We start from the raw sequence: 27,806 nt of genomic DNA, 5'->3' as shown, positions 1-27,806 counted from the left end.
GGAATTGGGTTATCCCGTCTCCGTGTGGCTCGTGTCGCCTCTCCCCCCGCCGTGGAGTGCGATGGTTCGCTCCCAGCACTTCCCCGTTTGGGGCAGTTCGGTCCCCAGAAGTCGGTTCGCGAGCTGTCAGCGCGGGCGGCAACGCAGCTGGGCGCGGGGTGGGCGCGGTCGATCGGGTCCCTGACCCGACCCCCGGACCTCCCGCGCTCCCCACACCTCACCCACTAGGCCGCTGGGCTGCGTACCGCGCCCCTCATTGGCTCGCCTCTTTCCCTCTCGCTCCCTCTCCGGCCGCCGGGCGGGCTCCGGAGACCCCGCGGGGGCTGAGGCTTGGCGAGCAGGCGGTGAGGGCCGGGCTGCGGCCTCCTCGCCATGTCCTCGGCCGGCGACATCAGCGCCCACTTCCCTTTGCATCTCCTAGTCTGGAACAACGATTACCGACAGCTGGAGAAGGAGCTGCGGGGCCAGGTGAGGGGCGGGGCGTGGGTCCGCCCCCCCAGTGAGGGAAGGAGGGGGGATTCCGAAGCCCTGGAGCCCCCCGGAGTGCCTCTCCAGCCCTGTACGGTCGGGGCTACGCAGACCCCTACAGTTCTCCAGTCGTGGGGCAGTAATCATAACAGGATGGGGCTGAGCTTTTGCCGTGTGCCAGGCCCTGTGCCGAGGGCTTTAACTCTGACTTTGCAACAGTCCTAGGAGGTAGGTACTATTATGATTACGTTCGACGGAAAGGGAAACAGGCGCCCAGAGAGTATGTGCCTTGCGCATGGTCGCCCACCTATTAAATACCAAGTCGGGATTTTAACTGGCCAGCTTGTTGCAGAGCGCACGGTTTTAACCAGTTAGGTTCCACTCCCTATCCCAAAGACGCAAGAACAATACACACCCCCTCACCCCACCTACCCTTTTTGTAAGGAAGGGTTTGGTTGGGTTTGCAGTCCAGGTTGTGACTCGCCCTGTGAACTCTGAACTTTGGCGAGGCATTTTTTCCTCTCCGGCCCAGGGAGACTGATGCATCCCAAAGTTTGAGAATCACTGGTGCCCCGATCCTTAAAATCCCTTCTTGTTCTAAGGTACAATGATTCCTTGTCTTTTATTTATTGCCATCTTTTTAAAAGCAGTGGTTCTCAGTCGGAGGTGAGTTTGACACTCGCCCCCGATCGGGAATGTAAACATTTTTGGTGGTTACAAGTGGGGCGTGGGTGCTTACTGGGATCTGGGAGAGGCCAGGGGCGATGTTCAGCATCCTACACAAGTATACAAGATAGCTCTCCACAATCAAGAATTATGTGGCCTAAAATGTCAGTAGCGTTTTGCGGGAGAAGCCCTGCTTTAAAGACATCTCAACAATTCTGGGAGTTATTGGTGCCTCCAGATTGCAAACTAATGAGCTTAGCAGCTAGAATAAGGATTTATAGTTATTTGGTATAATTGTTCACGTTGATTTCACCCCCTAGTTTTTTAAGAGATCAAAATTGACACTGCAGTTGTCAAGGAAATTTAGACGAAAGGACCATTGGTGGTCATTTTTAAATCTGCTGAACACCCACTGGAAGTCAAAAGTCACTCTTTTTTTTTCCATTCCTGAGAGAATAAAGTTTATTCTCTCATGAATAAAGTATATTCAAGGAGAATAAAGTTTTATTGTAGTCCCAGGTCTTCATGACATCAGGCCCCCGGAGTGAATGATTCACCGTTAGGCATCCCGGTATACCTGATGGGTTCCTTCCATTTCTGTTACTGAGGGAGTCCTCCCTCGTTCTGCTCTTAACTCTGAGTCTCACCTGGGACCCTTTAAACATGACTGGACAGTTCTGGTTTTTAGGTCAGCTGCACTGTACATCTGCACTTCCTCAGTATGGGGGCTGTCCAGCCTCTTGTGAAAGAGCGAGATAAACTACAAAGTCTCCGAACTCACATCCGATTATTTGATAGAGCATTTCATCGTCATCATTAAACCACACTCTTTCAATACTGACTTCTGAAAACAGCCCACTTTCTAGCCATTGGAGGTGAGGAAGAGAGTTTAAATAAACTGCAGTTTGTACTGGTATGAAAACTTGTTGGATAAGAACAAAGTCTTGGTCTATAATCTAAAAATGCGACACAGTTAAATTACCTCTTTTTCTTGCAAGCTGTGATAAAAAATGTTCATTGAAAGCTCTCTATGACTCTTAACTAGGAAAACGTTAAGGGTTCTTGTGATGAGAAAATTGTAATTTTGTGGCAGACTTTCCTGGAGTAAGTTGTCCTTAACACCTTCCACCGTCGAGGAGGACAAGGAAGACTGTCCACCCTTGCTAGTTATTTGGGTTTGAATTTGTGGGTGGTTATCTCTGTAGAGCATTTCACAGCACACTTGTTCCCTTTGGGGAAGAGGTGGTTAAAATGTAGTTCCCCAGTTTACAGATTAAGAAACTGAGGTTGAAGGCCTGGCTGGTTTAGCTCAGTGGATTGAGCGAGGGCCTGCGAACCACACGATCGTGGTTCGTTTCCCAGTCAGGGCACATGCCTGGGTTGCAGGCCAGTTCCCAGCAGGGGACTCAGGAGAGGCAACCATACATTGATATTTCTCTCCTCTCTTTTTTCCCTTCCTTTCTAAAGATAAATAAATAAAATCTTTTAGAAAAAGAAAGAAAAAAAGAAACTGAGGTTGAGTGGCTCCCTTGTACACTTAGCCAGTGGCCGAACCAGGGTGTGAACCCAGAAGGTTGGACTCTGCCCTAATCCTGTATTGTTAACCCCCTCACTATACTTCTTTGACTAAAAGTGCCTTCATTTCAGGATTGTGGAAAAATAAGGCAGAGAGCCCGTCTGAAGATGCAGGCACAGAGTAAATGGGCACAGAACCATTTGCCATAGTGGCTGCTGTTCCGATGGTCATCCTCCATATTTAGCTTCTTTTATGTATGTCCTAGTTTTTCTCCAAGGAACACGTATCGATTGCATGATTAACACCAAGAAAATTCCTACTACCCCAGCCGTAAAACCCGCTGTTTCACTTAATGTTTCATTTGCCAGTACGTTTCTGCTGTCCATTCCTTCATTCCTTCCATTCCACGAGTGAGACTTGAAGCAGGCACACTGGTAGCTGTAAGAATTTTATATTGTTCCAGCAACAGCAGCACAGAAAGAATCGAGTTTATTCAGATGAAGCTGATAAGTACGTGCTTCTGAGTGTGTGTGGATCAGCCCCTCAACCCACCGTCTTGCTGGTAACTGGAATTGGCTCTTTAGTAGCTCACTTTGTCGACTATGAGACTGTTCCAAGTTTTCAACATTGGCTCAGCAGGGGCACTTAATTATTAAGTGCCTTTTAACCTGTCGGCTTTACTGCCTTTAATATTCATCGGGGCCTTGAAGTTGTTTGGTGCCGTTGAAATGATTTGTGTTCTGGTTATGTCATTTGTCATTTAGGGAGAGAGGTCTGTTAAACATCTTTGGCCTTCTCACCAATGCTGGGGGAATGAACGAAGGAAATTAAAGGGGACAGATACAAAGGTCAGTCAGCACACCTTAGACCCGGGAGGGAAAACCCTGGGACCGGGTCGGGTAGAGGGTAGCAGATGAGGTCTGGCTGTCAGGCCAGCCCCCAGTTAGTGGGTGAAAGCATGAAACTCAGGCAAGAGGAAGGGAGTGGCCCAGGCAGCAGAAATACTCGGAGCCCGACAGGGAACCACCCTGGGGTGCTCACACCAGCCTGTGGCAAGGCTGGGTGAGGCCCCTGAGCACACATTCAAGTCAGTGCCTGTTGGCTGGAGGCCTTTGATGAGCCAGCAGCCGGGCATCCAAGATAAAGAGTCTAGAGCCTGCTCTCAGGTGCTCCCTCTCGGCCCCCAGGAGCTCAGGCTCGCCTTAGGGCACCAGGCCTGTGGATACCTTCCCCCGCTGACTTGGAGTCGGGGAACTAATTCAGGCCACAGCTGCAGAGGACCAGAGCAGTCTGAGACTGCCCAGGAGTGAGGGCGGTTGCCTGAGCTGCCCCCAGAGAGGCGGCGGGGATAGTTTATAAAGCACTTACTTCATGCTGGTACCAGGGCATAGAGGGGCTGGGTAGTTCACAGAGGCCGCGGGGGGACCCAGAAGCGGCCTGGTGCCTAGTTCTGCAGCCTGCATTCAAAACTCGGCCTTCACTGCCTCGGAGGACAGAGGGTGGTAAAGGAGCCTCCGACAAGAAAAGCTGGCGGGCTTAAATTACCAAATGGGAAGGAGACGCGTGGAAATCTCATTCCTTTCCTTTTCAGGGGGGCACTCTTCTAGTTAAAAGGGGTGGGAATTTTTAATTTGGTGCAACTGAGGACTGAAGAAACTTAAAAAACGATTGGCTTCGAAAGCGAAATACCACTGAAATTCTGAAAGCTCGTACTCACTGAACTCATGTAATGAGTTGAAGACCCTAACGCTCACTATCAACTGTAATGAAATTTCAACAAATCCCTTTTAGGAAGAAAGTGACAGCTTATATGAAACTGAATAGTGTGGGTGTATGATGATAAGAGTTAATTCTTATTAATGCAGTTAGGCACTGTGTCTTGACCCTTGTAAGAACTCATTCTTTATTGCTCTCATTTTACAAGAGAGCAAACTGAAATTCAAGAGGAATGAACTCATGTCAACATATCGATGACACAGTTTTATATGCTACAGAAAACACATACGCACATTGGTTTTTAAGTATATTTATTGAGATATAATTCACCTGTCATGCAATTCACCCATCGACGTTCATTATGCAGGGTTTTTTTAGTATATTCATTGAATTGTACAACCATCACCACTATCAAATTCCAGAACATTTCCATCACCCCCAAAAGAAACGCTAAACCCTGTAATCACTCCCCATTTCCCTCAACCCCTTAAGGCCTACACAGCCACTAAGCTTGCTGTCTCTATAGATTTGCCTATTCTGGACATTACATATAAATTGAATTGTTCAACATGTGGCCTTTTGTGTCTGGTTTCTTTAACTTAACATGATGTTTTTAAATATTGTATGTATTTATTTTTAGAGAGGGGGATGAGAAGGAGAAAAAGAGGGAGAGAAACATCAACGTGTGGTTGCCTCTCCCATGCCCCCCTACTGGGGGCCTGGTCCACAGCCCTGGCATGTGCCCCAGCTGGGATTCGAACCAGGAACCCTTTGGTTTGCAGGCCAGCACTCAATCCACTGAGCTACACCAGCCAGATTAACATGATGTATTTGAGGTTCATCCACATTGTGGCATGTATCAGTACTTCATTCTTTTTTTAAGTGAAATTCTTTTTTAAGAAATGTTTTATTTATTTACTTTTAGAGAGAGGGCAAGGGAGGGAGAAAAAGAGGGGGAGAAACAGTGATGTGTGAGAGAAACATCAATGTGTGGTTGCCTTTCACGCCCCCAGCTGGGGACCTGGCCCACAATCCAGGCATGTGCTGTGACTGGGAATCGATCCGGCAACCTTTCATTTTGTAGGACTACACTCAACCAGCTGAGCCACACTGGTCAGGGCAGAGCAGTTTATTTTTACCCTTGGTGCTGCTTACCCTCCTTCCCTGCAGCCAATAAGTGCGATGTTCTAGATATCTTTGGAGGCTACAGTTAATGCATATCCAAAAACTAGCATCTCAAATCAAGACAAAGCCCATGTTCTAAGAAGTATTATGGCACTTAAAGTTTGTATATTCCAAAAGTCCATGGCAGTTTATGGTGTCCTTGGAAGAAAGTTCAGCGCTGCTCTGGGGAGGCAGGGCCCAGCCATCACACTGAGCTCGCACCAGAGCAGCAGGCTCTTAGCTCTGGAGACCGGGTGCCGGAAGGCAGGCCAGCATAGGAAGGAAGAGGAAAAGCTAAATGGGTATGTCCAGCACCTGGAAGGAAACCCTTGAGGGGAAATGGACTGATTGTGTGTCTGTGTGTGTATGTGTGTGCATTTATCTATAAATATGTCCACATCCATGCCTGGCAGATCATGCTCCTTGTCCATAGGATCCATGGATGTAGCTACTTCAGGCCACTTGGAGCTCAATACATGGCAGTGAGAGTGGTGTTCTATTCCAAGCGAAGTTATCTTCTGTAGTTTCAGTTTTGATGAAAGGCCTGTACTTCCTGTTCTACACTTGAACGCTGATATGTGCTTAAGAAATCCCCTATGTTTCATTTCATAGGGTGGGTGTACCTCAAGAAAGCCTTATTTAGACTTAATTTGAGTGTGGTTGTTGGTGATCTGAGGCTTATAGCCCATATTTGTTTATTAGGCATTTAACTCTATAGAAAGAAGAACTCGGTAACTATCATCCGTACTGATAGCCCCCAAACTCATATGTGCCCACACGCAAGCATTCTTTTTCCATATGTTGCTGTGATTAATATATAAATACTGTTTTCTGTTTTTATGCTCATATGATCTCTCAAACACATTGGCACATTTTTATATAATATTTCTGATTATAGAAATAATAATCCAGCGTTTACTTTGCAGAATGTGGAGGCCGTGGATCCACGAGGTCGGACCTTATTGCATCTTGCTGTGTCTTTGGGACATTTGGAGTCAGCTAGAGTCTTGCTCCGGCATAAAGCTGATGTTACCAAAGAAAATCGCGAGGGGTGGACAGGCAAGTATGCTTTTTAAATTATTTATTTACTTAAAAATTTTCTTTTGATTTTATTTATTTATCTTTAGAGGGGAAGGGGAGAGGGAGAGAAACATCAGTGTATGGTTGCCTTTTGTGCGTCTCTGCTGGTAGTTAGCCTGCAAGGAACTGGCCTGCAACCCAGGCATGTGCCCTGACTGGGAATCGAACCGCGATCATCTGGTTCGCAGGCCCATGCTCAATCCACTGAGCTATGCCAGCCAGGGCTATTTACTTAAAAATTTGTTTGTTTAAAAATTTATTTATTTAGAGGGAGGAAGAGGGAGCGAGGGAGACAGAGAGAGAGAGAGAAAGAGGGAGGGAGAGTGAGCACCAATTTACTGTTCCACTATTTATGCATTCATCGGTCAATTACTGTTTGTGCCATGATTGGGGATCAACCTGCAATGCTAGTGTGTTGGCCCAAGGCTCTGACTAACTGAGCTACCTGGCCAGGGCTTAAAGATCTTTTAAAGCCTTTTGTTTTAGTTTTTCTTTCCAAATAAAGACCAGTCTCAATCACCATTGTCCTCAGAGTCATCTTTATCTTAAGACTCTTTCTGTCTTGGGACTTGGGGCCAGGGCGAGGAGATGAGAGCCTTGGATGCTGCTGGCTGATCCCTGGCAGCACAATGGCCGGGATTGTGTCCTGGGCCAGAAGCCCTGGTGGAGAGCCACTCCTTCTCTAGAAAGCGGCTCTCAGCACAGACCCTTCCCACCACACACAGCTGGGGAGGCCAGAACCCCCCCCCCCCCCGAGCCGTGTGATGGGGACTCCAGTGACTCCACCGGGACAGGAAAAATCAAAAGGAAATTATGTCTAGAAGTGACCCCTTCCAGTGAAATCCTGGCGTTGCACCTTTTGAGCAAGTTCTCATGCTCGTGGTCAGGGTAGTTTTGTGTTGACTGACCCGGGATGCGTCCCAGCATGAGCCCTGCCTGCCCGACCTCTGTGTACCCACAGTGGTGTGATCACAGAGTGAAAACCAGCTCTCTGAAGACATAGGCAGGGTTTCATGACCAGTGGTAAGAAAGGGGGATGAGGGGAGGATGAAAGGAGTTTGATTGAGAAGCTAAGAATACTCTTCTCTTTTTACCTACTTAAGAGCTAGTAATAAGCCCTGGCTGGTGTGGCTCAGAAGTCATGGTTGTACCTGATAACATGGGACAGTAGCCTCTCTCCCTCCAGGAAGCAAACATTAGTCTTTGACCTCTAGAGACATTTTTCAGTCTGGCTTTGAAATTTGTCGGCAAGTGCGAGAACAGTGGGCGATAACATTCCTTCCACCTTTGCATTTCCCAGTTTTGCACGAGGCGGTGAGCACTGGGGACCCCGAGATGGTGCACACGGTCCTGCAGCACCGAGATTACCACCACACGTCCACAGCCCTCGAGGCAGTGCCCGAGCTGCTCCAGAAGATTCTGGAGGTACTCGTCACCCTATGGTATTGCCCTCCTTTGAGTTAAACGCTGGTACAGCAGCTGGAGACACAGTTTGTGGCATTCTTGTGTGCTTTCCGGGGAAGGTTTATGAATCAGGAGTAAGACGTATGGAATACTAAACAGCATTCTCTCTTGCTTTCCAGCTTGTTAAAAGTCGGAGGCCCTCCACAAATGATGTTTCTGGGTCACTAGCCTTACCCTTTGAAATGCTACTTGAAAGTTAGAACTAAGACAAATGAATGTCAAATGGTTAATTTGTCAAGGTGCCTGATTTCTTAAAAGTAGCATCCCAAGCAGAGGTCATCTTGGCATGGTCATGTTGGCCATCGGTGGATGGACAGGGGTTTTCAGGCTCTCCTGAGGTCCAGAGGTCTGCGTGCCCCTTCTCCTTGTCACTCCTGTCACTTCTAGCCATTGGTATTTTGTGACTTCTAATCTCTTGCCTTATTTTAGGTACACATTTTGGCTTTTGGGGGGTTTCCCAGTCTTGTGAATTAAAGTATATGGGCTCAGTTACTCTAGGCTCCTGGGTTATTTGGATGATGGTTGCCATTCTTAAAATAATTTTTGTTACCTACAAAAACCATCTTACCAGTCAACCCTGGATGATATTCTCAGGGCAGCAGGAGACGAGAATGCTTCAGTGGTTCAGTTTTCACCTTATTTATTCTCAATTGGAGCACAGAAGTGAGCTTCCCCAAATACTTCCAAAGATATTTGTTCACTATCGGCTTTATCATGTTAATCAGAACAAATTTCTTGAGAAAAATGAACAGTTCATTAAGAAAAGAAATAATTTTGCCAGAAATTAGGCAAGCTACTGCTCATTATCTGAGTACTCTTTCAAAAAACATTTCTACGACATGCAAACTACATCCTGCCAAAGATACTAATTTTCCACATACCGCACAGACACCTTCCCTGACAAATGAAGCAGTTATATGCAGTGTTTTTAAAATAGGTGTGTGTTTGAGTTTATGATGCTCACCTGGATTTATCGTTTGCTTATCTAACTCACTGCAGGAGGAACTAAAAACGTCATTTATCCATTTGACGAAACAGAAAATGACATTTAACATGGAGTCACTCCTCATTTTAAAAATTCAGTGTAAGGGATTTTCTCTCTCTCTCTTTTTACTTGTATTGCTCCATAACAGAGCACTGCATTGAACTGTGTTCTCTGCTTAAAGTTAAAGACCGTCCGTGAATGACCTGCGTGCTTATTGGCACCAAAGGCTGTTGACATTGTCTCATAACCTGCCCCTCTCTCGTATCCACTGTCCTCGGAGAGGGCCATCGCCCATCATTGGGCCCGTCATGTCAAACCAGGGTAGTTTCTTGATCTTCCTGCCTTGTACTTTTATGAAAACCTTGACAAAACCTCGGAGGTGGGAGGGAGCAGAAAAACACCCGGAATATCTAGCATTTCTCTTCTTGGATGGTAACTGTGGATATTAAGTCAGTTGCCACTTAAGTAGCTCCCAAGAACCTTCTTTAAGAATTCACGGTAGGTCTGAAAATCATCTTAAACAGCATTGCTGTGGTGGTGCAAACCTTCAAAACGCCCACTTTTAAAAGTTGAAAGTGGGGGCAAAAGTCTTTTGTTAACCGGAGGAAAATGTCAACTTCCTGGGGAAGTGAGGCCTGGCTGCCTCTTTGGTTTCACAGAGTGGTCCGGTAAATGTGAAGCACTTTTCCGGAACACAGAGCCCATTACGGTCAAGTTCCCCGTGTGAACAGACGTTCCTTTCTCCTTGAACAGCCTGCTCTGCACACTGCCTGGCCGTCCTTAAGCCCATCCATCCTCCCAGGCTCCTCTTTCAGTCACTGTTACGAACCCGACTGCGCCCTTAAATCAGATTGGACTTTTATCTCCCTCCAACCGTATTGCTTTCAGTTAACTTTATTAACTGTCTCGACACTTGATACCAAGAATAAATCACAGCCTGAGTATAAAGTAAGCGATTACTTTGATGGGTTTGCAATGTGTGTTTCTTCTTATTTTCTCGGTTCTCTTGCCTGCCCCACCCCCCCGCCATTAAAAGACCCTGTTTCCCCTTACTAGGTTTGTGTTCAGTGAATAGTACCACGGGTAATTTCTTTTACCCTTTTGCCCTTCAGACTCCGGATTTTTATGTGCAGATGAAATGGGAATTCACCAGCTGGGGTGAGTGGCTGCGGGCTTGTCATTTATTTCTGTTTCCAAATTTATTTAGCCTGAATATAGGTTTATTTTTCCTTTATAAAAGTTACACGTATTTTTTTAAGTGTAGGAAATGCATAGATAAAAAATAAAAAATAGTCACCTATAACTCCACTTAAGCAGAACTACTGTTAATGCTTTGGGTGCCTACCTTCTAGTCTTAGTAAGATTTACCATAATTTACTTATTCCCGTATGTGTTTCAGCTTGAGTCTTTTAAACTTGGTATTCTAAGGAAGAAGATGAAATGAATATTGGAATAGCTTGTTATATTACAAAATGCATGTATTTCTCCAAAATCTGATGTAAGGCAAATTGGCCAGCAGTCATTTTCGTAGATGTTCTACTTTTATTTCTTGTAGATCAGTTCACGACAGTTCCTAACCCCCAGTTTTCAGCCGTTTTCACTTCCAGACTTCCCTTTCAGGCAAGGAGTCAGATTTGTAATGGAACACTGAAATGAAGTAAAAACTCTAAAACAAGAGAACTTCAGCCCTGGCTGGTGTAGCTCAATGGATTGAGCGCGGGCCTGTGAACCCGACGATTGCGGCTCGATTCCTAGTCAGGGCACATGCCTGGGTTGCAGGCCAGTTCCCAGCAGGGGACACATGAGAGGCAACCATACATTGATATTTCTCTCCCTCTCTCCTTCCCTTCCTCTCTAAAGATAAATAAATAAAATCTTTAAAAAAAAAGAGAGAACTTCAGATTCTTCTATGAAATGAATGCAGTTTTTTCTACTGCAAATAAGCACTCTGGTTTCAGGTTTTGTTAAAAGGCAGCACATTGTAGACATTTTGAATGGTGGGTATGACAGTGTGGTAGGTCACAGCCATATGGCAAGAGTAGCCTGTGTAACCAGAAGGCCAGATGGACACACTCTAGCTGTGATGGCAGGCAATGAGAGAGGCTCATTTTGTGATTGAGAATTCATTTAGAGCTTCCTCTGGACAAGACATAGCATAGATCTTCACTCTTACAAAGAGCTGTAAAGTGACTTCCTGTATCAATGGCCAAGTCCAGTTCTGTGTGACAGCCACCATCTTGCTACTCCCATCCTTTCATTAAAGTCAGAATCCTGATTTCCTGGGCCAGGGTCCCGCTTGGCCTTCAGGTCTTTCTCAGCGTCGCACTTCTCTTCTTCAGTGCCCTTGGTTTCCAGAATATGCCCGAACGACGTCTGTCGCATTTGGAAAAGTGGTGCCAAACTGCGCGTCGATATCACATTGCTGGGATTTGAGAACATGAGCTGGATAAGAGGGAGGCGTAGCTTCATATTTAAAGGAGAAGGTGAGTGAGGCCGTTGCAGTAATCGCTGCGCATGCTAAATTAGAGTGACTTTTAACCATAAATCAAGTTCACATTCATGTGCCTTATCTGATCCTCCCTGGGCATCTTTTTCTTATTCTTTTTAGTTACCCATCTCTCAATTCCTGTCTTATTTCTTATCTGTGTAGTTCTTTTCTGTGTATTATTCACCACCCAACATTGTTAACCTCTTGACATAGATGTTCTCATGTCTCTGAGCATTTTGGTACAAGCCTCTATCTTGTTTCTCTTTATTTTCCCTCCATAATCAGGCATGACTCCCTCCCCCTTATGGAGGGTGAGAAATGGCATGGCTCACCCAGTGTTGTGCATAAATAATTTATATTTTGTAATCATGTATTTTAAAGAGTTATCTATTTATTTATTTTTAGAGAGAGGGGGAAGGAGGGAGAAAGAGAGAAGGAGAAACATCCATGCATGAGAGATAGATACATCATTTAGTTGCCTCTTGCACACCAAGGACCTGGCCTGCAACCCAGGCGTGTGCCCTGACCAGGTATCAAACCAGCAGACCTGGTTCGTAGGTCAGCGCTCAATCCACTGAGCCACACCAGCCAGGGCTAGACATATATTTTAAGAGGTACACAGACAAATGTGCTATTAACAAAGAATGGCCATTATTTTGAAAGTCTGTATCTTTGGGGAAGATGGCCCAGAGCCTACTATTAGTTGGGGAATGTTGGCCGGGTAATTCCTGTGCAAGTAGGCAATCGACAACCAATAGTCTTTAGGTTTTAGCAGACGGTACCGGGGAGGAAAATTGGAAAGATGGTGCATTTAACACATGAGGCTTTCTGGTTTTTGCATCTTGCTTGCATTTTGCTTAATCGTGCCCTTGTCTCCATGAACAGACAACTGGGCAGAGTTGATGGAAGTCAACCATGATGACAAGGTGGTCACCACGGAGCACTTTGACCTTTCACAGGAAATGGAGCGCCTCACTCTGGACCTGATGAAGCCAACAGGCAGGGAAGTTGAGAGGCGGCTCACAAGCCCAGTCATTAACACCAGCCTCGATACTAAAAATATTGCTTTTGAAAGGTACGAACTTGGCTTCTGCATTTTATTATCTCATTCCTTACTGCCATCGTTAGTGGCACGTGTGTGTTGATTGGAAGTTGGGGGAGGACTGGGATTTTTCTAATACGGCAGTTTAAGCAGGAGTGTTTGAAAGTGAGTCTCTGCTGTCACCAAGCGGAAACCATAGCTGACACCCTCCTTCCTGTGCCATTTGTACAGCACATTGGTTGAGTCTTGCAGAAATGTCCTCATATTCTTTTATGGGCCTTTTCTAATGAATTTTACTTGAGTTTTATTTTTGTTTTGGTGTTTGGGGTCCACAAGGCTCCCTAATTCCTAAACCATGGAACTTTCCAGAAGCTAGAATCGATCCACTTTGGAATGTGATAATACTGATTATTAGTCACATTCACACATTTCATATAGTTAAATAGAGTTCTCACTTCCCAGCTCCGGTGCTATGAGGCTTAATAGTTTAGAGCGAGAGCCTGGAGGGGGTTCAGTTCTGTTCCAGATTCTACCTGAAGAAACTTCAGAGAGGCCTGGGTCTCAGTTAACCCGAGTGGGGTCGCTGTGTCTGGTCTCCCGCCTCTGGGCTGTGCAGAGGTGTGTGGGGCCTTCGGAAGAAAAGTAGACACTGTTGCGGGTGCCATCCTGAGTGCTTCCACCACAGACCACGCCGAACCAGGGGAGTCTGTGGGAGCCCTCAGTGTTTGCCTAGGACGTCACATCCGATCTCTGGGAACCAAAGCCACGTAACACAGGCTACTGTGGGCGGAGTTATCCTGGGTTTAGGCTTCCTTTTCTCTTCATAAGCATACTAACTGCCCTCCTTTTTCTTTTCTTTCTCATTTCCAATACAAAATGTATTGACAAAACTGTGAGTTTTCTGGGTAGTCAAATAGAAGACTGATTAAGTGCCCTTTTCGTGTAGTTTAGATCGAGCAGTGGAATGAGAGTATTTATTGTAGCAGAAGAGAAAACCAAAACACCAGGTGTGCTGCTGGTTTGGTGGGGACACCCCACTGAGCCAGGACCAGTGCCCCCTCACCAGCCTTCTCTCACCGGCCTCCCCAGCTGACAGCCATTGTCTTCCAGGGACAGCAAGGTTTAGGGACTGACTGAGGCTTCACCAGTAAAGGTCTTGGGAAGATATCTCCAGGCTTTGGCATGCGCCTCTGCAGATTGGGAGCGCCCTTGCGCTCGGGGCCCTGTTCGCAAAGCTGGAAGACGGAGGAGCCTGCCCTCGCCGCCGCATCCCTGCTATAGTGACAAGAACTGGAAGAATTGAGCATCAGCAGCAGGGCTGCTAACCACCCCCGCAGCTCTGGGCATGGCTTCATCCCCCAGGTGTCTGTTTCCTCCACTGGGGGAAAAAAAAAGCAGTGGACTTAGGGCTGCAGTGTCTGAGGTCCAGGACCCTAAGAGGTCATGAGAAGAGCCACTGTCTCCTGTGGCTGCTCAGCAGAGGTGCTAGTCGTTTGTTCCCAAATGCAGTTTGTGAAGAGAGTGTGACGGTGACTGGCTGTTACCCACGGAAGGCAGATGAGAAATGAGGGCATGTTCCCTCTGCCCTGAGGACTAAGTCACGTTTAGCGTTGGTGTGGTCACAGGTTTCTCAGATGGTTCAAGCTAATCCTTGTTTTGCTCCTGACGTTGGGTTGCTGAGAATTTCTAGAAGATAGCTGCTAATTTTTTTGTGGTACTCAGAATTAAATGACGTGATTATTGAGCTTCTCAGGCATTGAGTAATGATTTCAGGCACTCTTGAGTGTGAGGTTTTCCACGTTGAAAAACTGCATTCCGCTTCTCTTTTTAAATTTTCTAATTTAAATAATTTTTCAAAAAAGATTTTATTTATTTTTAGAGAGGAGAAGGGAGGGAGAAAGAGGGAAACATCAATGTGTGGTTGCCTCTCAAGCACCCCCTCCTGGGGACCTGGCCCGCAACCCAGGCATACGCTGTAGACTGAGAATCAAATCATCAGCAACCCTTTGGTTCACAGGCTGGCACTCACTCCACCGAGTCACACCAGCCAGGGCTGCATCCCTACTTCTTACTGGAGGTATGAGCGTTCATTTGATTGAATTTGGAAGATATGGTAGTGATTTCCATCCATTTCTTTTTTCTAATCTGTTACTTGGGGGCTGACGCTTACAAACTAACATCCTTCCTGCATAAATTTTGGCCTAATATGTACCCTCTGGTTGCAGATTGGGTTTTTCTCTTTTCTGAAAGATTATGCTCTGCTCACCTTAGACAAAACATTCCCTTCCACCACAATAGCTTTTCCCCAAATTGGGTAGCAGCTTCCAAGCCACAGCACTTGCGACGTGGCCTTTGGTGAGGTGGTTTCAGTGGGGACAGGCAGAGGTGAAAATGGCAAAAGAGGAAAGCTGGATGTTCCCTTACCATTTTCAGATGTCTCTGCATGTAGAGTTAATCAAGTGCGATTATGCTTATAAACTAGGTTGTAGACACTGGGCTTAGAAACTAAACTGTCCAAGGACTTCTGGTCAAGATGGCGGAGCAGTGGACGGACTCTGTGAAGGAATTGGTGCCCGATTAGTGGGTGCTGCCATCTGGGTTGGTACTTGTTCAGATTACCCCAAAGGAGATGCCTCTACTGGATGGAATTCAGTGTCTTGCATCATTACTGAAGAACTATCAAAATAAGTTATTTATTTTATGTATCGATCTTTAAAGAGAGGAGGAGAGAGGGAAAAGGGGGGAGAGAAACATTGATGTGCAAGAGATACCGTACATCTATTGATTGCTTCTCACACGCCCCCAGCTTGGCACCCAGCCTTCAAACTAGGCGTGTGCCCTGACTGGGAGTCGAACTTTCCAGTTCGCAGACCAGAGCCCAATCCACTGAGCCACACCAGCCAGGGCAGTTCTTTATTTTTTGAAAAACAAACAAAGCTAGCCTGTCAGAGAGTGGGAATGGAAAAGGAAGTGGAATAGTCAGCATGATGGACAGGAGGTGAGTGAGGAGCATGGTGGTTCCCAGGGAGAAACACGCAGTTCTGCTTTGCCAGCACACGTGAAGGACAACGTGGAGCAGACCCGGGCATCTTTTGGTACTTCGGACGACTGTGTGCCAGGAAAGGGTTACTTCCCACTGCAGTATCGAGTGACTTAGTGGCAGACAAGGAACCGAGGACTGAATTTGTTAACCAAAAGGAGTATCTCGGTTTTCAATTCTCAGTAACCAAGAGGGGGTTCTGGTTTATTAATCAGTTAGGTGTGACCCCCCCCAGCCCCCTGCATCCCAGGATTATTTTGTTTCTGAAATGTCCCTTGGACGTAGCTAGAACTTTGTGTAATCCCTTTAGGATTTCTTTCTTTCCCTCCAAGGGTCGTGCTGTACTAATTATGAACAAGTAATGGGAAAATGACAGCTTTGGGCCCTTTCTCCGAGTGGCTGCAATGCAAACATCAAACTCCTTACACTCCGTCTGGCCTAATTTCATCTCCCGAATCCCATTGCTAGAAAAGCAAACTCTTTGGGAACACAGTATGCAAATGACTGCCTGCCTTCGTGGTGAGTTGGCTGACACACTGCCATTCCTGGAGCTTCCTATGTGATGTCCTACTTCCCTCCAGGGTCAGAGCAAAGGGCAGGCAGTTGCCCTGCACGGGGCCAAGTGCAGCAGTCACAGAGGAGCTGGGACGTGAGGTCCGGGACAGAGGGGCAGTCTGGCTGGACTCCCCTGTGAGTGGTGGCATTTCCCAGGGTGTGTGCTTTGAAAAAGAATCAGAGCCTCTTGGCTACTCTTGGTTCCTAAATGCATTTTTTCCAGCAGTGTGTGGAGTGCAATAACTGGGTTTTCGGGCACTGTACCAATGCTGCACTTGCTGCTGGGATGCAGGGCTACTTTAAAAGCAGTTCTACAGAGCTGGGATCAAAGGCCCGGCTGGAAACTGTTCTTACCATCCTTTCTCACTGCTGCACCAAGCCTGATAAAATGTGTGACTGACTCCCAGGCCATTTTGCAGGTATCAGTGGTTTCTCCAAGCTGCTTGCCACAGTGACGAATTCTTGCCCCATTCCCTCTCTCCCGAGGAGCGAAATGGTCTCTGCCTCCTTGTTATTAGAATTCCTTGGCTGAGATGTGGCTGCTTATGCGGCCAGCCACTGACATCTGTGCCCATAGTTAAGGTGACCCAGATAAATGCTCTGACCCAGATACCACCTTGCAGCGAGCCCTGGGACACTGGTCATCTTCACGCACTTCTTTAGGACAGCTGTCTGATAAATGTCACCACCTTTGTCACCTGTGCTGGCAGTTTTTGTAAAGAAGCCAAGAACAGAGGTTTTCTATGCTGGGGTGAGGCAAATTGATTAATAGTTGGGGGTGGGTGGGCGGGGGATGCTTAAGCCACCTGTCATTGATAACATCCTTTGGTGGACAATTGGGCTGTGATTTCCAGGTGTCCTTCAGTAACTTAAGCTGGGGGAAGAAACTGTAAAGGCTGCAGGGATAAATCTGAATGGCATGTTGTACATGTAGAAATTTGTGGTGTTCACTTTTTATCAGAACTAAATCCGGATTCTGGGGCTGGAGGACAGATAAAGCAGAAGTTGTTAATGGTTACGAAGCAAAGGTAAAAGGAAACTCTTAAAATAAGATTTAATATAGCAATTTAGCTTCTGTGCAAATGAGGAGTCTGTTCAGATTTTGTCATGCATCTGTGCCATGGAGATGCTCTGGGGACTAAGGACTGTCTAGTGTGTCTGTCACTTGGATTTTTTATCTTATTTGACTTTTAGAAAATGGGATAGACTGTCCCAAGGAGGTCTCTAGTCATGCCGAAGAGAAACAGTGTTGCAGAGAAATGAGGACAGATACCAGTTGTTCTGGTAGGAATGATCGAAAAGAGAGGGAGAAAGAAAAGAGAAAGCATTAGACTTAACATGATTGTTCATCTTTTTTAATAACCTGAGTGGGTTTTTTAAAAGAATCATAAAGTGGCTTTTATGAGTCCCCCCTTTTTTTTTGTTAGCCTAGTTGTAATCAATTAGCTTACAGCCCACTTATGTGACATTAGTGAACTTGGAACACAGTGGAGACGACAGCTGGCATTTTGTCCTCTGGACAGCCCTGTCTCCTGGCCCTTCCTTGGTCCTGCGGTCCAGCACAGATTGATGGCTCTGGGGGGAGGAGCCAGGCAGGATCCTCTGGTGACCTCTGAGCCCCAAAGAAAGCTTATGTCAGCAAGATACATTCAGGAACGGTAGTTCCAGCGCTGAGTGTGTGTTTCCTGAACCTTTGAACGTATGGCAGATACAGTTAACTCTCTGTTCACCATGATATTTGATTTTCTAGACACCCCCCGTCAACCTTGCTAACAGAGCATCCACTCTGGTCATTACAGTAATTTTTGTCAACATCCGGCATCCCTTTTTAAAATAGTGACGTGCTGGTTATAAAGATGATCAGTGTGGAGAACCTTGTGTTCATTCCTTTTTCCTTCTGCCCAGCAGATGGCTAAGTCAGCCCTGTGACAAGATGACCGGAAATCAGTAGAAGTACTCAGTACAGGCTTGGATGCCTTGGCACCATAGAAATCCAGGAGGGGGGCCTTAAGTGCTGGGCATGCTTTGGTAGCGGTTAGCAACAAGAAGGGTCTGTAGGGAGACGCAACCTGTCATTGTTAACTCCTCAGTATTTAAAACTCTCAGAGAGGCAAAGTGACTGCTGATGCATTTCTAAGCTGATCGCTTGTGTATTTTCTCTGAAGGACCCTAATGATGACCATTTCTCATTTTTATTTTGCTGGATTTTTTTGTTTTGTTTTGGCTTTAGCATTCTTGCTCTTGCTATGCTTATTTTTGGGGTTGTGATTCCCTGTGTCACTGTTTTCTCTTGCACACATCTCTCAAGGTTTACACAGTAAATAATGTGAGCGTGGTAACCAAAATACGGACAGAACATCTGACCGAGGAAGAAAAAAAGAGATACAAAGGTAACCCTCCACACCTTTTTAAGCTTAGAGAGAACATCTCTTGGCGCTGTCTGGCTGGGGGGGGGGGCGGTTAATGGGATTGGTTGTGCTAATCCTCACCCTGACTCCTTTTTACAAAAATGCCCTTAGTTTGACTCATTCTTGGACATGTATCTCCTTCGTTGGGTTCCTTTGTAATTAAAGCCATTCATGAGGGCTTGTTTATGTGTTATAAAGTACAGTTGTTGGATGAAAAAGTAGAAAAAGTTACTGGAGAATATTTATCACTGGAATAAGTGATTTGGTCCAAAGTTTCACGATGAAAGAACCTGGGCTCTGAGCCAAAACATTGCCAGTACGTGGTGGCCATTTCCCAGCTCCATTCTATGGCTTTCTGAGGTTACTGGCCCCCTGTGCCTCAGTTTTCTCAAAAATGAAATGGAGGTGCTCCTAGACCTTCCTTAGAGTTATTGGGGGGATTCGATGAGTTGCTACTTTAAATATTTAGAGCAGTGCCCGCAGTATGTAGCTAGCACATAGTCATTGTCAACTACCACCACCGCTACTGTTAACTGTAACTGCCACAGTTAAACTTCCTGCGGCTTGACGGAGGAGGGAACTGGGGCCTGGGGGCCATGGGCGGTGACCAACCAAGATGAGATTGGAATCCAGATCTGGCCCACTCCCAAATCCAACCTCTTTCCACTGTTCGGCTTTCATCCTTGTGACTGTTGCTCATCCAGTTTAGAGATCCTAATAAAAAGTGCCCTGCAGAGAATAAATTCGCTGGTGTGGATGATTTTATGAGCCTGCCTGTAAATGGATTTCCTGATGCAGGTAGCTTGAATCAGAGACTTTAAGATATGGCGAGAATCTTTTCCTGCAGTTGCAAGTAAAGTGTGATATCACACATTAAACTTTTCCCCCTGCAGCGGACAGGAACCCTCTGGAATCTTTGCTGGGAACCGTGGAGCATCAGTTCGGTGCTCAGGGGGTAAGTTGAAGCAGCGTGCTCTCAGCGCCACTGACAGGCGATAACTTTTCTGTGCCCGGATGGCATTTCCCGCATCTCGAACAGCCCGTTCCCTTTGTAAAGGCTAACGAGTCCTCCCCAGCTGGAATTTGAGACACTCTGCTGGAGGAGAACTCCATGAGTGGGTCTTTAAAAATAAAGACTTTCAGGGGAAGGGTAGCGATTATGGAAATCGGGTGCTTTCTCTCTTACATGTTATACACTAGGCCCTCTCCATAAAAATGGAAATTAAAAAGGATTCAGGACTTTTTAATTCAGGATGTCACTGAGGGAGGGTCAGGAAAATGAAACCACCTTTCTCTGGTGTCACGAGCCAGAGAATGACAGGGCTGGGACTTAAACTCCAAGTCCTTCAGCTCTCACGAGCTTTCACATAGTTCTCTCCCCGTCTTTTATAATCAGGAGATAAAAATACAAAGGAGAGTGGAGAGAGATTTTTGAAATGGAGAAACCCCTTAGACTTGCCGTGTAGTCTGGGAACACCTTTGTAGATTTTCTTGTTCTGTGCAGTAAGGTAATTAAAACGTGTCAGTGACTCGAACGTCCCGCTCTGTAGCTGCTTAGCATGTCCCCCTCAGAGACTGAGTGCCCCACGCCTCCACCGGCGAGCCTCACTCGGCATTTCTGAGTCCCCTGCGTTCCGGCTCGGCAGGACCTCACCACGGAACGCGCCACTGCCAACAACCCCACGGCCATCACGCCCGACGAGTACTTCGACGCAGAGTTTGACCTGAGGGACAGGGACATCGGGAGGCCGAAAGAGCTGACAATCCGCACACAGAAGTAAGAGCAGTTCAATGGCCGTTTTCAGCTGGTGGACTCCTGTGTGTTTCGGAATCGCGCTGTTCTGTGGTGTCCCTTTCAGTCATTCCACTGTCCCGGTCCTTTGAAAGTAATTTTTAAATTACTTTACTTGACAAAAGCTAACAGTAGATTGACCATCGTACTAGATTATAGATTGGATATAAGAATTCTTTGTTTTACTGCCAGCACGCTTCAGCAGATCCGATGAAATGGCTCCCACCAGCTAGCTATTTCTTCGTGCTTGCTATCACGAAGGCTCTTGCAGATTGTGGTGGCGGGCACTTCCCTGATTGCCGGATTCCAGAGCGACCTGAATTCCTTGTTGTCTAGTCCCGTCATAGCTGTGAAGTGAGACGTCAGGTGACTGGGGAGACGGTGGAGTAAGGCAGCTGGTGGTGATGGCCCCCGTCTCTTCTCCGTCAAACCCCGCAGGTTCAAGGCAACGCTGTGGATGTGCGAGGAGTTCCCTCTGTCCCTCGTGGAGCAGGTCATTCCCATCATTGACCTGATGGCCAGAACGAGCGCTCATTTTGCAAGACTGAGAGATTTCATCAAATTGGAATTCCCGCCTGGGTTTCCTGTCAAAATAGGTACCTTTAAATGAACCACAGGGGCACTTGCAGATTCTGCCCCTTTTGTGGGTGACAGACTGCGCTGCAGGGAAATGGGGCCCTTTAATCACAAAGAGCACGTGGCAGGCACAGCAGAGGTGGTCAGAGTGCTCTGGTCTGATTTGGCTTAAACAAGTGTCGTGGTTCTTGGTCCTTGTACATATCAAAATTAGGAGAGGCCCCAACTCTCCGTTCTGTTTATTGAAGGCGCTGACAGGTGTAAAAGGCATAAAATGTGACGTAGTCCTTGTTTCAGTATCAGACCTTAAGTGGAACTTCCAATTAGGTAGTTAGGACAATTGACACCGCATGCCTTTGACACATAAATATGTTTTAGGGCCCGAAGTAGTATGCATAATATTGATACCATATACAATACATGGGACTTGTGAGGAATTTACATTTTGGATAGTTGCACATGCATGACCCTTGAACTCGGGCTCGATTGCTCACTCACTCACTGTAATCTAGGGAGAGTTGCTTAATTTAACCTCTTGGAACCCCAGTTTTCCTGTCTGTGTTGGGAAGGACTGGATGAAATCCCACTCATAAAAAGTACTCGGCATGCTACCCGTATAGTGAGTGCTTACAGCTGACCCCTAAGTGATGGCTATCATCATTCTTCTCAGTCAAGTTATTTATAAAAGCTTTTATTTTGTTAGAAATCCCCTTGTTTCATGTCTTAAATGCACGGATTACCTTTGGAAATGTCAATGGCTGTAGCACTGCTGAAGAAACTGCGTCTCAAAATGTGGAAGGCAGCAAGGCCAATTCAGGTAAAAGAACGTTGGGTTTTGTGATTAACTTAAAAAATGCATCCCTTTAGTCATTATACTTATTATTCTGTTTGAAACTGGAGTATCTTGTCAAATAGATGTTTGTGCTGAATCAAGAAAGCTTTAGACTTAGTTTAGATTAAATGAAACAAATTTCAGAATATATATGACCCTACGTGCATTAAGAACATAGCATATTCTTTTTTTTTAAAGATTTTATTTATTTATTTTTAGAGAGGAGGAAGGGAGGGAGAAAGAGAGGGAGAGAAACATCAACGTGTGTGGTTGCCTCTCACATGGCTCCCACTGCAGAGGCCACAACCCAGGCATGTGCCCTGACTGGGAATCGAACCAGCGACCCTTTGATTCGCAGCCTGAGCTCAATCCACTGAGGTACACCAGCCAGGGCAAGAACACAGCATATTCTTAAAAGATGACTTTATTCAGATACAGTCTGTATGCACTGAAATGCTCTCATTTTTAAGTGTGACGGGTCAATGCATTCGGACAACTGTTTACACTTATGTAACCAGCACCACAGTCAAAGTGGGGAGCATGTCTGTCACCACCCCCAGGGGTTCTCAGGCTCCTTGGCCATCAGTCCATTTCATATTTGGGATGCTACTGTAAATGGATTTATTTTCTTAACTTTTATTTTCCAGTTACTCCTTGCCTAGTATATAGAAATATAATTGAATTTCTTTGGTTTTTAAAAATTGTGGTAAAATGTGTTTTGTGTCTTAGGCTAGTTGAAAGCTACACAGGTGTTCTATATTATCATTTTTACTTTAAGTTGACAGATATGTATGTAATGTCTTTTATATGTTCACTGCATTTCATAATGAACAAAGGAAAAATAAAGGGACACATTGATGGTACTGTGTGTATATACACATCACATTCCTCAAGGACACAAGTCACTGTTACCTCTGGAATTTGGGTGTAGGAGAAAGGGTGTAGGGAGAGAGATCTTCACTTTTCATTTTAGGGTTATTTGAATTTTTTTAATGACTGCATTAATTTTATTACTAAAAAGTAAGGAAAAAGAGAAAAGCAGTATTCTGGTACTTTTGTTGGTCAAGGTTATTCCTCAAAATCTCTCTCACATACTAGCAAACTTTTAATCATTGTAATATTTTTTTAACTTAAAAAACGCATTTCCAAAGGTGAAGTGGAGGTTTATGTCACGAACTTGGGCACCGACCCGCCGCCTTCTGTGTTCCAGCTTCCCCGGCCGCAGACTTCGAGGTCGATCAGTCCGTGTTTGAAATCCCTGAGTCTTACCACGTTCAAGACAACGGCAAGAATGTGCACTTGCAGGACGAAGATTACGACCTCATGCAGTTCGCCATCCAGCAGAGCTTGCTGGAGTCTAGCAGGAGCCAGGTGCCTTTATCAGAACGAATGGCAGGGGGTCTCGCCCACACTGGCCTCAGTGTGTAGCTGACCTAGAAGACTTACTTTGAGTAACAACCTTGGCCTATTTGTGGTATTTGCAGAGACCATTTTATGTTCTCTACACCTGGTCATTTCCAAAAGGTTATTATGCAGGGTGAGGCAAAAGTAGGTTTACATTGTAAGTACACGAAACACAGCTTACTCTTGGGTTATTTATTGTGTGACATGCCGTGTCAACAGCTGTCACCCTGCTCCTGCCCCACCCTGTGTGAGATACACATCTCTCGTACAGTCTGCAGGGCCCCGTCAGCGGCGCTCCCAGGATGGCTCCCGACAGACTTCCTTTGTCCTTGTGTTCACCCGTGTAGCCGATAACTGTGTCCTCTGGGGTGTGCGCCCTGATGGTGTGGCCCTGAAACAGTAAACCGTGCTCGTTTGCACAGTCCTGTTTTCTCTAGAATGCTAACCTGTGTGTCAGCCGCCCCCTAAGAAGGTGTGTGGATTTTAACCTGAACCTCCTCCTCAGGGAAGACCAGTCACTGTGTTTGGTTGCTCAGTAAGGGCGTGATGAAAGTGTTGACCGATTCATGAATTTTGTTCCTCATGTTTTAGTCTGGTATAAAGGGTGTAATCCCAAACTCTTTGAGTCTGTAGCTAAAAGTAGAGCTAAGAACAGGACAGACCAGCATTAAGAACAAGTTGCCTTTTGTTTTCTTATTTGGTTCTTCCTTCTGTCCCCTCCTGTGGCTTCCTCAGGCTCGTTCTTGGACATTCTGGTTTTATTCTCAAGTCTCAGAGCTTGAGTCATGCGGGCCCACTCTTGCCTTCCCATGGGGCTGTTCTTAGAGCCATTTAGTTTTCTGGGGCCGCTGGGCCAAGGGCCAGACCCCAGAGCAGGCATGGGCCCTTTCAGAGGCCCCCTGGGAGAGGGCGCAGCCCCCGGACATCACTGTCAGTCCAGTACACCTTCTTTTTCTGTATCTTTTCCTCCAATACCTACATAAACCTTGTTGACCATAGTTTTGCAAAGGGGAGTAGCCAAAGTCACAGACGATAGGTTCGGTTATGCACTGTTTAATGATGGATAATGGGGGTGCATTCTAAGAAATGCATCATTAGGTGATTTTGTCATTGTGCGAACATCACAAAACGCGCTTACATACCCTAGATGGCATAGCCTGCTACACAACTAGGCTGCATGGCACACCACTGTCACCTACACAGCCCCCCATTGGCGGAAACCTTATTCATGTGGTGTATGACCATACCAAAGGGTGTGCTCTCACCTTGCTCTAAAAGAAGCACCTGCCTTGTTCATTTAAACTCTGCCCAAGGTTAGCTGCTTTTAATGGACTGACTTTGTGTCAAGTGTGAAAAGCTATAAAGCAAGGTGGTGTACCATATACTACCTGGCACTGAGGTATCATTTCAAAGATAATCCAAGTCCCTATTCGTTTTCTACATAGCACTATCAATAATGAGCCTGTAAATATTTTTTATTTTGTTCTCGCTGCTTTCATTTCCTTATCCCTATCACACCTATTCCTTCTAAGGGTATTCACATCCTGACCATTTGTTTTTCCTAGGACCTTTCAGGACCAGCTTCGAATGGAAGCATCAGCCAGACACATGCCTATGATGCCCAGTATGAGAGGTAACTGACACAACCCCGATGATTACAGAGGTTGACACGGGCACTTTGCATGCGTGACACGGTACCTGGCGGGGGACACTTGACTAGGTAGCTCTCCTGCTTCCTTCTGTGGCTGAGTTTCCAGGAATTGGGTGATAGAATTGCTGACTTTTTCACTGGCCAGTGCCGTTGGCAGACAGGCCGCAAGGAAATAAACATTTTCTGATTGGTCTGATCTGCAAAGACTGTGTGTGATCCCATAGGGTCTCTATCCCCTCAGTGGGAAGTTTATAGAATTTTAAGAATGATGACATTTTGGGGAAAAGCCAGAAATAATTAGATTTTTTTAAGGGTGGAAGCCAAAAAGCTTTGTTTTACGAAGCATTTTTTAAAAAACTTTGGGCATGTATGAAAACCTGTTGAATAATTTGGATTTTGCTACAAATTAGACCCAAGTTCAATTCCTATGCCCATCACTTAGTAGCTGGGTGATCTTGGGCAAGTTTCTTAACCTCTCTGGGCCTCAGGTTTCTCACCTGTATACAGCACCCAGAGTATATTATATAACCCCAGAGTTAGGTGGGATCGAATGGCATCATGCACACGGTGCATGTCAAGTACCTGGCACAGCGTGCACTTGGTAAGCAGCTATGAAATGTAGTTGCTGCTGCTGCCGCCATGGCAATGATGATAATCACTGTTTTCCCCCCTCTTTTTCCAACCAGGGCCATCCAGGAAAGCCTCCTCACCAGCTCCGAAGGCCTATGCCCTAGTGCCTCAAGTGAGACAAGCCATTTTGATAGCGACCTGCAGCTGGCCATGGAGCTCTCTGCCAAAGAGCTGGAGGAGCAGGAGCTCCGCCTCCGGGAAGAGGAGGCGGAGCTCCAGCAAGTCTTACAGCTGTCTCTCACTGAGAAATAGACCTTTCTGCCCAAGGGCTGCACAAAGCAGGGGCTCTGGGCTGCGCGCATGGGTGCTACAATGCCAGGGCCCTGAGGCCGAGAGGCTGCGCCTCCCCTGTGCACAGCAGATGGCAGCTGCCCCCTTCTTTACGCAGAGGTGCAGGACCAGGCACTCCCTGGTCTGTCTGCAACACTCCCCAGTGAAGGGGTTGGGGATGGGCAGGCCACATCTCCAGGCTACGGGGAGGATAGCCTTGTCACTTTCCATGAGCTATATTGGCTTGCAGGTCACATTTTTTTCTACCAGCTTTAGACAAATACCCCAATCCCCGCAGGTTTGTATGTTAATCTTTACCAAGGAGTGATAACAAAACAAGTTATTGCAGAGTCAGGGTGCTTTTATACACGAGAGCAGCAGCCTTTGTGGTTTATGAGAATTTTTGGTACTTTACAGTTCTCCAAAGAAATGGATCACCTGTGCGGATCTGCTCTTTTTTCTTTTTACCTTTATACAGGGTTGCTAGGACACCATCCCTGTTCCTCTTCCATCTGCACCTTGTGCCATTCCGCCCCTCCCCAGCTAACGTCGGAGAGGAGAGGTGCACAGGATCCCTGAGATGAGGGTTAACTATGTGCGTCAAACTAAGATATACTAGTGACCACGGGTGTTGCCTTAGCCTTAAAAGTTACTAATACTTTCAAACCACCTCACTTCACTTATTGAGGGATCTGATTTGAATTTGTCACGTTCCTTTGAGAGCAGGATCCTCCAGGTCAAATCCAAAGCAGCTTAATCCCGGCCCCAAAGGAACGGCTAGGAGAACCTGAGCTTACAGTGGGCGGGCCGGCCAAAATAGCAGACAGCTCAGAACCAAACCAGTGTGTGTGTTCCACGCGTTCTCTGGTGTGGGATTTCCCCACAGAGGCCCAGGAAGACCCTCCGAGTACATGCCCTCGGCTCACTTGAGAAGAAGGGGTGGAAGTCAGAAAGGGAGCTACAAAGGGAACCCAATGGCTCTGCATCCAAAAGGGAAAGTGATGCTTCCATGTTGCTTTTTAGAGTTCAAATCAACATCTTTCTGGATAAATATATATTTTTAACAGAATCTTTTTATTATTTTTAAAAGATATAAAAGCTATACCCATCAGTAGCAATACAAGGTTATACATTTTAACCAGATTTTCTCAGGCCTTTTTGGGATACCTTTAGTAATTAACTATTTTTGTCTAACCCTTCTGTAAATAACTGTCACGGGACATACAGAACCCTGGAGAATACAGCTGAGGGTGCCCTCGCTCCAGCCGCCTCTGTGTATTCATTCCCGCAGGCTGCACTGAAATACTCTGGTAAACAATATCCTCCTCTGTTTCCCGTCAGTTTCCTATCTGTTGGGCTTCTTTGGGGAGGGGAAGAGAAGCAAAGCTACTGTTCCAGTTAACATCTGTATTACACAGTTAGCATTGCCAGTGAAACGTTCCTAGCCAAAAAGAAATGTGCTTTAAAAAAAAAAGATTTTATTTATTTATTTTTAGAGAGAAGGGAAGGGAGAGGGATAAAAGAGGGAGAGAAATATGGATCAGTTGCCTGGCATAGGTGCCCCAATCTGGGAAAGAACCAGCAACCTAGGCCTGTGCCCCGACTGGTAATTGAACCAGTGACTTTTCGCTTTGCAAGCAACGTCCCACCAACTGAGCCACACGGGTCAGGGCAAGAAATGTACTTTTGATTCTATATAACCATCTGTCTCTTGTCATGGTCTGATCCAAATTCCTTCTCTGCACACCAGGCCAGTATATGCAGCATCACATTTGTTTCAAGTATGTACCTTGGCATTTTGTTTACTTAGTATTTACCCTGAGTGAGGACAGGTCTTGGGAATGGCTGCAGTTAGTCACATTGTTTACGAAGGTGAACCATAGGTATTCTCTTGTTTGCATTCCATTGTTCTGCTTCCTGATGACTTTGTCCAGGAAAGTTACTTAAAAAGGTACTGAGCTTTTTGTCAGCCTGTCTGCAGCGTTTTTCATGTATATGTTCACTCTCCTTTAAAATGCAAATAAAGACTGCTTCCTTAGAGGACCCTGATATGGTATCC

At 46.1% G+C, this 27,806-nt stretch overlaps 1 protein-coding gene across 1 annotated transcript; it reads left to right on the top strand.

Moving 5' to 3' along the window:
- Positions 1 to 89: 89 nt before the first annotated feature.
- On the top strand, positions 90 to 27,803 carry ANKRD13A (ankyrin repeat domain 13A). The gene is made up of 15 exons (XM_037052280.1): positions 90 to 468; positions 6,457 to 6,589; positions 7,911 to 8,035; positions 10,172 to 10,217; positions 11,399 to 11,542; positions 12,433 to 12,622; positions 17,146 to 17,212; positions 18,493 to 18,574; positions 19,486 to 19,547; positions 20,239 to 20,369; positions 20,823 to 20,980; positions 21,664 to 21,777; positions 23,003 to 23,163; positions 24,762 to 24,829; positions 25,534 to 27,803. The coding sequence occupies exons 1-15, from the start codon at positions 373 to 375 to the stop codon at positions 25,727 to 25,729; spliced, it is 1,773 nt and encodes a 590-aa protein (XP_036908175.1). The 5' UTR covers positions 90 to 372; the 3' UTR covers positions 25,730 to 27,803.
- The last annotated feature ends 3 nt before the right edge of the window (positions 27,804 to 27,806 follow it).

Source organism: Sturnira hondurensis, unplaced genomic scaffold (assembly GCF_014824575.4).
Source record: "Sturnira hondurensis isolate 20B ecotype Veracruz unplaced genomic scaffold, ASM1482457v3 Scaffold0007406, whole genome shotgun sequence".
Classification (NCBI taxonomy): Eukaryota; Metazoa; Chordata; class Mammalia; order Chiroptera; family Phyllostomidae; genus Sturnira; species Sturnira hondurensis.
The sequence above is the reverse complement of the archived record's forward strand: the minus strand, read 5'-3'. Positions and strand labels throughout refer to the sequence as shown.

Coding starts and splice junctions, on each gene's coding strand:
- ANKRD13A (XM_037052280.1), top strand. CDS start 373: ATGTCCTCGGCCGGCGACATCAGCGCCCACTTCCCTTTGCATCTCCTA. Junction 469..6,456: donor AGAAGGAGCTGCGGGGCCAG/GTGAGGGGCGGG, acceptor TTTACTTTGCAG/AATGTGGAGGCCGTGGATCC. Junction 19,548..20,238: donor ATCAGTTCGGTGCTCAGGGG/GTAAGTTGAAGC, acceptor CCGGCTCGGCAG/GACCTCACCACGGAACGCGC.